The sequence below is a fragment of the Vespa mandarinia genome, chromosome 12, assembly GCF_050613455.1.
Source record: "Vespa mandarinia isolate Hongniang chromosome 12, ASM5061345v1, whole genome shotgun sequence".
NCBI lineage: Eukaryota > Metazoa > Arthropoda > Insecta > Hymenoptera > Vespidae > Vespa > Vespa mandarinia.
This window is the reverse complement of record NC_140821.1, coordinates 3,632,348-3,643,855: the sequence shown is the minus strand read 5'-3', so window position 1 is coordinate 3,643,855 and position 11,508 is coordinate 3,632,348. Positions and strand designations below refer to the sequence as shown.

Genomic DNA, 11,508 nt, shown 5'->3' with positions numbered 1-11,508 from the left:
ATCCAATGACGATTTTATTTGTTTACAATTAAAGTTGTAAAAGTATTATCTAAAAAATCTCACTTTTATAAATTCATTTATTGATTGGTAAGTAGTACATAAAAAAGCAACAAATGTTGCAAAATATTAAATGCAACAAATTATTTGTAATATTTGTAAATTGTAATGTACGATCTAACTAAAACTACTTACATATTATTTAATAAAAACAATAAACGTAAAATATATATCCTTTTATACTGCACTGTCTTTATGAATAAAATTGTTGCGTTATAATTGGTTAATTGTGTTGTTAGTATACTTGCATAAATGCACTATTTATATAACCTACATTTGTTCAGCTATGTTCTAATAAATTTAATCATAAAATTGATAGAATATTATTCCAACAAAAGAGCCCAATTATGCCACAATGAACAATTTTGTTATTTCATGGTTCTAGTAATTATATCACAGGTTGTAGCTCCACAAGGGTAAATATATGCTTCCCTTGCCTACGTGTTAATGTGTCAATAAAAAATAGCAATTTGTGCATTGAAAAATCTTTATGTAACTATTATTATGTGCAAAGTTACTATTATCGCTAAACTCTATTGTCTCTCTAATAGTATATATTGATAAATTATTTTCTTTCAATATAGAATTGAAGAAGAACATTTCAAACATTTTGTTTATTGTTCATTTAGCTTAATAAAACGTATAAGAAGCTTTCTAATCGTATTTAATTAGAAATGCTACTCAAAATTATATATTGATTTCTTTCAAGTGCATAAAAATTTAATAATACAACTATTTGAGTCTTTATATTTCATCCTTTTGAGGATGAGACTTTGTGAAACCTTTAGATAAAAGTAAATCATTACACTCTTGACGTGTAAGGCTTGCCAAATTTAATCTCTCCATTTCCTATAATATTTCAAAACTGTTAAATATTTTCATTTTAAATTCATATTTTATTATAATATAATATAAGACATACCTCCTCATTGTCATCATAAAGGACAAGTTCTGGGCTTGCACCTTGAATATGCTTGAATTCAACATTGTTACTGTTTCTAACATTAAGAACATATATAATTATAAATTTGTAAATTCTCAAATATCATAATGATTCTGTTAATATTATGGATGATATTGTTTATGCATTATTTTGTATAAAAATAAAACAATATATATACATTACGGAAACATGATGAAGTTTAGTGTAATATACAAATGAAGTTTACATAATAAAGATGATTTGACATAATTAAATATTTACAATAATTATTTACATAAATTATACAAGCGTATTATTGAACATCACACTTTGAACATCACATTCTTCTCCGTAATTGTAAGATTTATGAAATATTAAATATAAATAATAAATAACTTTAATTGATTAAATATAAAAGGATACTATTGTGGTACATCCTCGAATATAAATTTCTTGACATCCGGAAGTCTATTCAAGGAACATCCACTACAACTCTATGTAAAGATATGAAATATACGTAATGATTAGTATGATATTTAATAAATATGAGATAATTAATCGATTGTTAATGAAAATATTTATACCTCGATTGTTGCAAATGTATATTTACTTTTAGCTGATACTGCAGCTATAGTTAAACCCAAAAGTAACAGGGAAATAAAATTGACAATCGTAGAAGGTGCCATGTTTATTTTTAGAGTGCGAAGAAAACGGAAGTAGGGCACTCCTGTGATTTTCTGCGCTATATATGCATTTTTAAAATCTGTTTCCTCTTATCCGATATAAACTTCGAATAAAGTTTAAATTATGATAGAATACAATTTTAGATTATTATAGTCGTAAAGTAGAAATTTTTTTATTATAAATTTGAAAAAACTTTATTTATGTGTTTCTATTGCATACACGTAACAATATATATATGATAACACATAGGTTATATTCAATAAAAAAAAAAAAAAAAAAAAAAAAAAAAAAAAGAAAGAAGAAAGAAAAAAACAAAAGAAAAAAGATTTAAATTGTTAGAGAAAATAAATTGAATAAGTAAAAATTATTTCGAATTAACTATTTACGTAGTAAGACAATGTAACAAAAAAAAAGAAATATTACGTGTACGATAATGGATTGAAAGAAAAGAAAATTTGTAGATGTTTCTGTAATTTTTTTTAAACGACAAAGTGCCACTCCGTTCATTCATATTATTAAGAAATATATATATAATATATGATAACGATAGTTGAGTCAAAGAATTACTTATAAAGGAAGAAGCTACTGTTTGTAAAGTTAACTTTTTAAATTTCGGTTTTTTTTTCCTTAGGATGGAATACTAATTCACAATTTACAAATATTTATTATATATATATAAAAGATATAGGATATTTTTATAAATAACGCAGAAATAATAATAATGAAAAAATAAATTTTAGAATCAATCTAGTTCGTCAACGCGCATAAGTCCTGCGTAGTTGATCGAACTCTTATGTCGAAAAAATGGCGCTCTCTTGTGCGAGTAAGTTTTTCTTATTTTTATTTTTTTTTATGACTTTATATATTAAATATATATAATATATATCAACTTTTATTCGATCATCTTCGAATAAAACGATATATTGTATTAGAAAATAATTTCTAAAAGATTTATATCATATATTGTTGATAGTAATATGAACATAACCTAAAAAGATCGCGCGTTACCGTATTCTAATAATACGATAAACATGCATTTACAGTCTCCAACGAAGTACCGGAACATCCTGTTTTATCTCCTGTATCGGGTTCTATATTTGAAAAACGTCTCATTGAGAAATATGTTACTGAAAATGGAGTGGATCCCATCACTGGCAAAGAGTTGACCATAGATCAATTAATTGATGTCAAAAGTATGTATTTGGTCGATGTAATTTTATTAATTATATTGTATGTCGATCATTCATACAATATTTTTTTATTTACAGCGACTCCTATTGTAAAACCTAAACCACCGAGTGCCACATCTATACCTGCTATTTTAAAAATACTGCAGGACGAATGGGACGCTGTTATGCTACATTCATTTACTCTTAGGCAACAATTACAAACAGCTCGACAAGAATTGTCTCATGCTTTATATCAACATGATGCGGCTTGTCGAGTAATTGCTAGATTAACAAAAGAAGTTACAGCTGCCCGTGAGGCTTTGGCTACTCTTAAACCACAAGCTGGAATTGTTCAAGCAACAGTTATTCCACAACCGGTATGTTACTACAATTATTGTTATTGTTATTAAAAATTAGATATATATTAAAAAAATATTTCATTGAATTACAGGCTGTAGCTGTAGAAGCCGGCGGTACAGCTGCTCAGCCAATGGAACAAGCTGGTATTACTGATGATGTTATTCAAAAACTACAAGAAAGAGCAACGGTTCTTACTCAAGAAAGGAAACGTCGTGGACGTTCCATTCCTGAAGATCTTCTTCCTCAAGATAGCATCAGAGCGTTCCAAACTCTTGCATCTCACCCTGTATGATTTTATCTTTTTTTTTCTCTCTCTACATGCATATATGAATATATCATAATATTTTATCTTGTTTCAGGGTCTCCATTCTGCTAGTGTACCTGGAATTTTGGCATTGGATATTCATGGTGCAGATACAAGTAAAATTTTAACTGGTGGTGCTGATAAAAATGCAACTGTATTTAATAAGGATACAGAACAAGTTGTAGCTATCTTAAAAGGCCACACTAAGAAGGTGCATTATTGCATAATTTTATATATATATATATATATATATATATATATATATATATATGTATAATAAATGCTATTTAATATATTAAAATTCTAGGTAACTCGAGTAATTTATCATCCCGAAGAAGATATAGTGATGACTGCATCACCTGATACTACAATTAGAGTATGGAATGTAGCAACGAGTCAAACGACTTTATTACTGAAGGCTCATGATGCTCCAGTAACTGGATTATCATTGCATCCAACTGGAGATTACCTATTAAGTTCATCATTAGATCAACATTGGGCATTTTCTGATATTCGTACTGGAAGATTATTGACCAAGGTACTTATCATCCTAATATTCAATAAAACAATGAAGTTCAATAAATTTTATACAATAATTTTATTCAATTATTTCTCTAGGTGGCTGGTCAAGCTGGTCAGCCATTAACGACAGCACAATTTCATCCAGATGGATTAATTTTCGGTACTGGTACGGCTGATTCTCAAGTAAAAATCTGGGATTTGAAGGAACAATCAAACGTGGCGAATTTCCCTGGTCATTCTGGTCCGATCACAGCTATTAGTTTCTCAGAAAATGGTTATTATTTGGCTACAGCTGCTGAGGATTCCTGTGTCAAACTTTGGGATTTACGAAAATTGAAAAACTTCAAAACATTACAATTGGAGGAATCTTATGAAGTAAAGGACATATGTTTTGATCAAAGCGGTACCTATCTAGCTGTAGCTGGAACGGATGTTAGGCAAGTCTTTATTATATTTCATATAATACAATAGTGTTAACATAATCAATTGTCTGCTTATGTTTAGTTTTAGTTTTATTTTTTTATTTTTTTTTTTTTTACAGAGTGTATTTGTGTAAACAATGGCAAGAATTGAAAGTATTGAATGATCATACAGCAACAGCGACAGGTGTACGTTTTGGAAAACATGCACAGTACATAGCATCCACTAGTATGGACAGAACATTAAAACTTTATGGTCTCCCTTAAATCAAATTTATAGGAATGTGACAATTATTTTAAGAACTTATTGTAGACTTATACATTATTTCTACATGAGTTTATTAAGACATGCCCAATACTATTTTGTTTTGTTAGGCATCGTCGATTAATTTAGATTATCTCTTAATTTAATATACACTTCCTATGTATGGTAATAGTTTAAAAAAAATTTCGTAATTGAATGCGATTATATATAATGACTTCTTTTGGAAGTAATTAAAGGACAATATGATTGAAAGAAATAATTTAATAGGATGTTCAACAAAATATGCTTGTTTTAATAATGTAAAAAAAAAAAAAAAAAAAAAAAAAAATCAAATCAATCATAACATAATAAAATTTTTATACAACATTTATTTTATTTTATTTTACTTTTTTTTTTCTTTTTTTTTTCTTTTTTCTTTTCTTTTCTTTTCTGTTCTTTTCATATTTATTTCTTCCCGTGAAAATAGATGTCCATTTTATAAAATTTAATATAATTTCATTGGTGGCGCTGATGATAGTTGCCTACTGATAAACTAACCTAATATGTTCCTTTGTCCTCGATAGTGAAGCTTGAATCGAATTAACAACAATGGCCGTTGTGGTTGGCTGTCAGTGTAAAACTTTCGTATATTATGTATCGAATGACAGTTTTTTGCCGATTCAAAATTTCTGTTGTTATATCACATTGATCAATTTGTAAATATATAAATTCAATAGAATCGGTGACAGATGATGATTTTTTAATATACTCAAGTTTCGCGGTATCAACTAGTTATCATCAATGACCAGCTGACAATGTTTTTCAATTAGTATAATTCAGTGAGATACTCGTGGTTATTCGAAGATGTTTAAAACAGAAGAATCCTCACGAGGTAGCTTCCTTCAGCAAACAAAAGCAGCGAGAGAAGAAAGAGCTCATGAGAAAGATAGGGAAGCTGCTGTCATTGTTATTCAAGCGTATGTTAGAGGATGGTTGGCTCGTATCAGATTTACCAAAAAGATTCTGTGAGTTTTTATCATTCTATTCTATGTATTCTCCTGATGTTATCGGATTTATATAAATCAATATATTAATATTAATTTATGACATTAACTATATTAATTGATTATATCAAATTAATATTCATAATATAAGAATGATTCTATTTTTAGAGAGGAATTCGATATCAATTTTCCTGATGATTGTACAAAGCTGGATGCAAACATAGAGTTGCAGCTTGCGTTGCATATATACAGGGTTACTTCTAGATTTTTGATTATTTATAAGAAGGAAAGGGATCAAGAAAGAATAGAAAAATTGTGTAGGTGTGTATAAAGAAATAAATTTTATATTTAATATAATTATTTGATAAGTATTATAAAGATTATTAGAGAATGATATAATATTTGTTTGATATATCAATTGTTTTTTTTTTTTTTTTTTTTTTTTTCCTTTAGATACCTTGTGCAAACTCTTCAATCAGAGTCCCCAAAGTTCTCATATGTAGGTGTGGCTCTTAACAAGGATCACTACATATCATGGATATTGCAAATGAAAACAATTTTAAATCATTGTCTCATTGGCTTGGACAGCCTTAAACCTGAAATAAGTTCTGACCATACGTCCATCCTATTGAGATTATATACATTAGTTAGTTTTACGTCAACAGCATCATGGGCAATATTAAAGGTAGAGAGCATGGAAAAACTTAAAACTGGTATGAGCCAATTATGTGCAAACATAATGGGGCACCTTGTTAATAATGGCTTTTATGCTATTATGCAGGTAACTATATTTATATATATATATCTTGATAATTTTAACAATCTCTAAATTTTTTTTATCAATAAACGAATTATTTTTTATGTTATAGACATTACTAGTAAAAGGATTAGGTAGAGCTGAAGTTTCATCGATATCAGTTGCACTCTCTGCAGCTGTGACGTTAACTTTAAGACCATTGATATCCTCTCAAATGTCAGATAAACTAGTATCATTATTTTTAATTAATATTTTTAGTGTCCCTGCTTTGGTTTATCACTTGAACATGTTATGTCCGGAGGTATAATCGTCTTTTTGTTTAGAGATATATCCCTAAAAAAAATTATTACATGTATATATATATATATAAATATATATATATATAGTGTATGCATAATCATGCTGATGCAATTTTTCAGTGCATTTCATCCTTTATTATGCACAATTTATTTGCAAGAAGTTTGGAACTGTTAAATTCAGAACAAAATTTGAGGATAGTTTTTAATGCACTGGAGGGTAGTTATGCACTTTGTTTATTATCAAATTTGATACAGTTAGCAAATATTGAAAGAGAAGAAGTCCTGAGGGATTCATATTTTCCTTCATTCACGGTAAGGCAAAATCAAATGATAGATTATTTATATTATAAATTTTAATATTTATATATTATCATTATTTATAGTTTGTTGTTACAAAAATGCTGGAGGCCTGTCAACAGTATGTAGTGGCCAAACAAAGTAACATAACTCATTGGCATCCAATTCTTGGTTGGTTTGCACAATCAGTGGATACTCCTTTACAAGAAGCTATTCCTTATGTGACATCACAATTAGTTTGCCTATGGACTGGTAGAATTGTCTTACAATTAATTGGTAAGCTATAATTAATTTTAATATATATGTATATATATTATATATATATATATATTTAATAATAATACTATTATTATCTTATTTTTTCAAGGTCAACCATTAACCGAACTTGTTGGTAAGGAAGCACCACCACAATTGGAACAACAAAGTACATCTATAAGTACTAATATTTTCCGTCGGGCATTTTTGGAAGCACGCACAAATAGAAATAATAGCAATAAAAATTATAGAAAATTAGGAAGTCCCGAATGTACCAAAATTGCCCTGATCTGTTCTATGTACCAAACTGCTCTTCATACTCTTACACAAATGAAGCAAGATATATTAACGGGTATATCATAATAGAAACAAATATGTGTACGTTATAATTATTTTATATATTTTATTTTTCTTTTTTTTTTTTTTTTTTTTTTATTTTTCTAGGACTTTGTTATCAAGACAAAATTTTGTATCATATGTGGTTATTTTTGGGAACATTAGGACCACATTGTGGTTTAAAAGCATTTTTAGATCACTTAGCGGCAAATACAAAATGTACAGCACCAGAATTTCAAATGTTGATATTGTTTTGCGATTGTATGACACATTATGTTACGTGAGTATATTAAATGTGTTTCATATATTATTTATTTAATAATTAAATTATATTAATAACTTAATGTTATTATTTTATTAGTATATTAGACGACATGGAGATGTACGAACAGCAAGATCCCTTTAAATTATCGGATTTTATAACAATGTCATTTTTTTTGAATCAATTTTTGTACAGAGCCGTTCTTAATAATCTATTCGGTGAGTATGTCAAATTTCCATTGGAAAACTTGTATTAGAATATATATAAATTTTTTTTTTTTTTTTTTTTTTTTTAATCGAAGAAAGAAAGAAGTTTCGTAGCTACGTGCTAAAGTTTTAGATGTTACAGATGTGAAAACAGTATCTAACAATCCGTTATTTACATCACTACATACACTTTTAATGGCGATTTATCGTCGGGATTGTAGAAGGCCTTTTTGTCCGGAAGGACATTGGTTGGCGAAGTTAAGTATATATATATATATATATATATATATATATATATATGAAGATCGGTAGAATGCTTAATTATATTTTTATCTATAAATTTTTTTCTACATTTTTTATCCCTTCAAAAAAATAGGAAGTACGAGTATCTGGTTTCTTAGCTGATTTAGAAAAGAGAAGAGGTGGTGCAGCACTTTTGTTATCAAAAATGCCGCATGTCATACCGCATTCCGAAAGGGTGGTATTATTTCGAAAGCATGTTGCCAACGAAAAAGCTGTTATGGGTTTAACAGAAAGTGCTTGCAACAGTCCACCAACTACGTTAATAGTTGTTCACAGGTAATAACTATCACTATATATAACTATATTGGGTATATAAAAATCATCGGAGGGAGGAGGGTGGCGGTTGAAGAAAAAAAATGAAAGAAAAAGAAAAGAAAATTAATTAACATAATCAAAATATTATACAGAACACGTATAGTAGAGGATGGTTATCGGCAATTAGCTATGTTACCTCCTCAAGCATTGAAAGGTGTAATCAGAGTACGGTTCGTGAACGAACAAGGTTTAGCAGAAGCTGGAATAGATCAGGATGGTGTATTTAAAGAATTTTTAGAAGAAACGATAAAAAGGGTTTTCGATCCGTCATTAAATTTGTTCAAAGCTACAAGTGAAAATCGTCTTTATCCTTCTCCAACTTCCTCAATGCAGGACAATCATTTACAATTGTTCGAATTCGTTGGACGGATGTTAGGCAAGGCAGTTTACGAGGTAAATAATTATAGTTATATAATAGAATTTTTCTTTTAACGAGATAAAGTAAATTATTATGTTAATTTTTAGGGAATCGTTGTGGATGTACCATTTGCGTCATTTTTTGTTTCACAATTTTCTGGACAAGCAGGAGGAACTTTATACAATTGTTTGGACGAGCTTGCTTCGTTGGATCGAGATCTTTATCGTAGTTTAACATTGGTTAAACATTACAAAGGCGATGTTAGACAATTAGAATTAACATTCTCATTAGATGAGGATGTTATGGGAAAATTAGTAACCCACGAATTGATACCTGGTGGACGTGCCGAGGCAGTTACTAATCAAAATAAAATTCGTTATATACATAGAATGGCACATTTTAGAATGCACACTCAAATAAAGGAACAAACGGCAGCTTTTATAAAAGGATTTTGTTCTATAATCAATCCCGATTGGTTATCATTATTTTCAACGCCAGAAGTAAGAACAGGAATGATAATTATTTTTTAAATAGAAATACTTGTTGATGAGAAGATCTTTTTAAATATATACGAGTGTGTATGTATATATATATATGTGTATACATATATATATATATATGTATGTATGTTTGCGTTTCTTTTAGTTACAAAGATTAATTTCGGGCGATAACGTCCCGTTGGATCTACGTGATCTACGTAGGCACACGCAATACTATGGTGGTTTTCACGACAGTCATAGAGTAGTATGTTGGTTGTGGGACATCCTCGAGAAAGACTTTACCGAGGAAGAAAGAGGGTTGTTTTTGAAGGTACGCTTACGATGATAACAATTGGATATTCTATCCAATTAAAAATATTTATAAAAGTATATATGTATAATGTCATCGTGTTTTTTTTTTTGGCTTTTTTTTTTTTTTTTTTTTTTTTTTTTTTCATTAACAACGATAGTTCGTCACAAGCTGTTCGAAATCACCCTTGCTTGGATTCGCTCATCTGGAACCAAGATTTTCAATACGTTGCGTTGAAGTTGGCGATGACGAGGATACAGGTGATACAATTGGTATGCTCTCTCAAATTGTTTTTCTTTTTTATTATTTAATGTCTGAATAATTTTCATGAAGAATTTTTCTTTTTTTTGTTTTTTTTTCTCCCTTTGAAAATAATAATAATACGGTAATACGTTCGATCATGTTAATTAGGCAGTGTGATACGTGGATTCTTTACGATACGTAAAAAGGATCCTCAAATTCGATTGCCTACCTCCTCTACGTGTTTCAATTTATTGAAACTACCAAATTACCAGAAAAAGAGTACGCTTCGTGAGAAGTTACGTTATGCTGTGACCAGTAATACAGGTTTCGAGCTTTCTTAATCTATGAGCTGTTGATGGAATGAAAGCAGCACAATCAGGGAACTATAACTCGAAACGCAGAGCGAAAATCGAAAGTGATCGAGCGGTGCCTAACTGATATACCCCGTGTTTCAATATATGACATGACCTATATAAAAGAGGATATATATATATATATATATATATATATATATATATGTATATATATATATCAAAATGAACGAAAATGTACAGTAAACATACATAGGTAGTTAAGCCTAATAAGTTGTAAGAGTGGTAATTTCTATAGTATAATTATTTGCACAAATTTCATATGATATTAGAAGAAGATGAAGGAATGAAGATTTTAAAAATATTTTCCTTTTTTTTTTTCTTTTTCTTTTTTTTGCCAGTTATATAAATCTTTCCATATTGATAAGTAATGTAACAGAGAGTATATAGAGCCGAACATAAATATGCATATATTCTCTCGTGTTGTTCCTTTATATATATGTATATATACACACATACGTATATATATATATATATATATATATATATATATATATATATACACATATAATTAGCATTACGCGATATTTAGTTAAGTAATTATTATAATTACTATATGTTTTTATAATCAATCTATTGCGTTTCATCGATTGTAATTAATGGAAAATTATGCGATTTATAGAACGATTTATGTATACCTTATATGAGCTTATAAATTATTAATCGTTCGCTTTTTAGTCGATAGTAGTAAAATAATAGAATTATTATGGAAATGTTTTACTTATTTGTATACATTAAATGTTAAATCATTTTGCCAAAACAGAATCATTGATGCCGTGTGAAAAAAGAAGATATACACTATATGAACAATTTCGAAGAATAAAGATTTAATGATGAAAGGGAAAATTGAAAAAAAGAAAAAAAAAAATAAGAAAAGATAAAGAAAAAAAAAAGAAGAAGAAGAAGAAGAAAAAAAGAAAAACAAAAAAAAAAAGAAAGAAATACAATGGATGCTCTATTTTGAAGAGAGCTATTTTCTCGAGAAATTTTTGTACAAATTTTTGAAAAAAATTGTTGCGTATTGTACAAAAC

The 11,508-nt window shown here is 28.4% G+C and overlaps 3 protein-coding genes across 4 annotated transcripts; 2 read left to right on the top strand and 1 right to left on the bottom strand.

Moving 5' to 3' along the window:
* Nucleotides 1–59: 59 nt before the first annotated feature.
* LOC118450955 (selenoprotein M-like) lies at nucleotides 60–1,724 on the bottom strand. Its single transcript, XM_035886998.2, has 4 exons — nucleotides 1,564–1,724; nucleotides 1,403–1,473; nucleotides 980–1,049; nucleotides 60–906 (listed from the first exon to the last, which is right to left on the bottom strand). The coding sequence occupies exons 1-4, from the start codon at nucleotides 1,663–1,665 to the stop codon at nucleotides 802–804; spliced, it is 348 nt and encodes a 115-aa protein (XP_035742891.1). The 5' UTR covers nucleotides 1,666–1,724; the 3' UTR covers nucleotides 60–801.
* Nucleotides 1,725–2,356: 632 nt separating this feature from the next.
* Prp19 (pre-mRNA processing factor 19) lies at nucleotides 2,357–4,971 on the top strand. The gene is made up of 8 exons (XM_035886977.2): nucleotides 2,357–2,486; nucleotides 2,707–2,856; nucleotides 2,932–3,209; nucleotides 3,284–3,478; nucleotides 3,552–3,707; nucleotides 3,804–4,034; nucleotides 4,115–4,455; nucleotides 4,560–4,971. Exons 1-8 carry the CDS (start codon nucleotides 2,468–2,470, stop codon nucleotides 4,702–4,704), a joined length of 1,515 nt encoding a protein of 504 aa, XP_035742870.1. The 5' UTR covers nucleotides 2,357–2,467; the 3' UTR covers nucleotides 4,705–4,971.
* Nucleotides 4,972–5,263: 292 nt separating this feature from the next.
* Nucleotides 5,264–10,927, top strand: LOC118450946 (ubiquitin-protein ligase E3B). Of its 2 annotated transcripts, none has more exons than XM_035886975.2 (16): nucleotides 5,264–5,706; nucleotides 5,854–6,006; nucleotides 6,139–6,466; nucleotides 6,555–6,743; nucleotides 6,862–7,053; nucleotides 7,125–7,314; nucleotides 7,406–7,645; nucleotides 7,738–7,909; nucleotides 7,991–8,109; nucleotides 8,240–8,355; nucleotides 8,474–8,676; nucleotides 8,808–9,108; nucleotides 9,181–9,573; nucleotides 9,719–9,883; nucleotides 10,023–10,134; nucleotides 10,274–10,927. In XM_035886975.2, the coding sequence occupies exons 1-16, from the start codon at nucleotides 5,546–5,548 to the stop codon at nucleotides 10,444–10,446; spliced, it is 3,207 nt and encodes a 1,068-aa protein (XP_035742868.2). In that variant the 5' UTR covers nucleotides 5,264–5,545; the 3' UTR covers nucleotides 10,447–10,927. The 2 variants fall into 2 exon arrangements, with proteins under 2 accessions (XP_035742868.2, XP_035742867.2); XM_035886974.2 differs by having other exon boundaries at nucleotides 8,231–8,355.
* The last annotated feature ends 581 nt before the right edge of the window (nucleotides 10,928–11,508 follow it).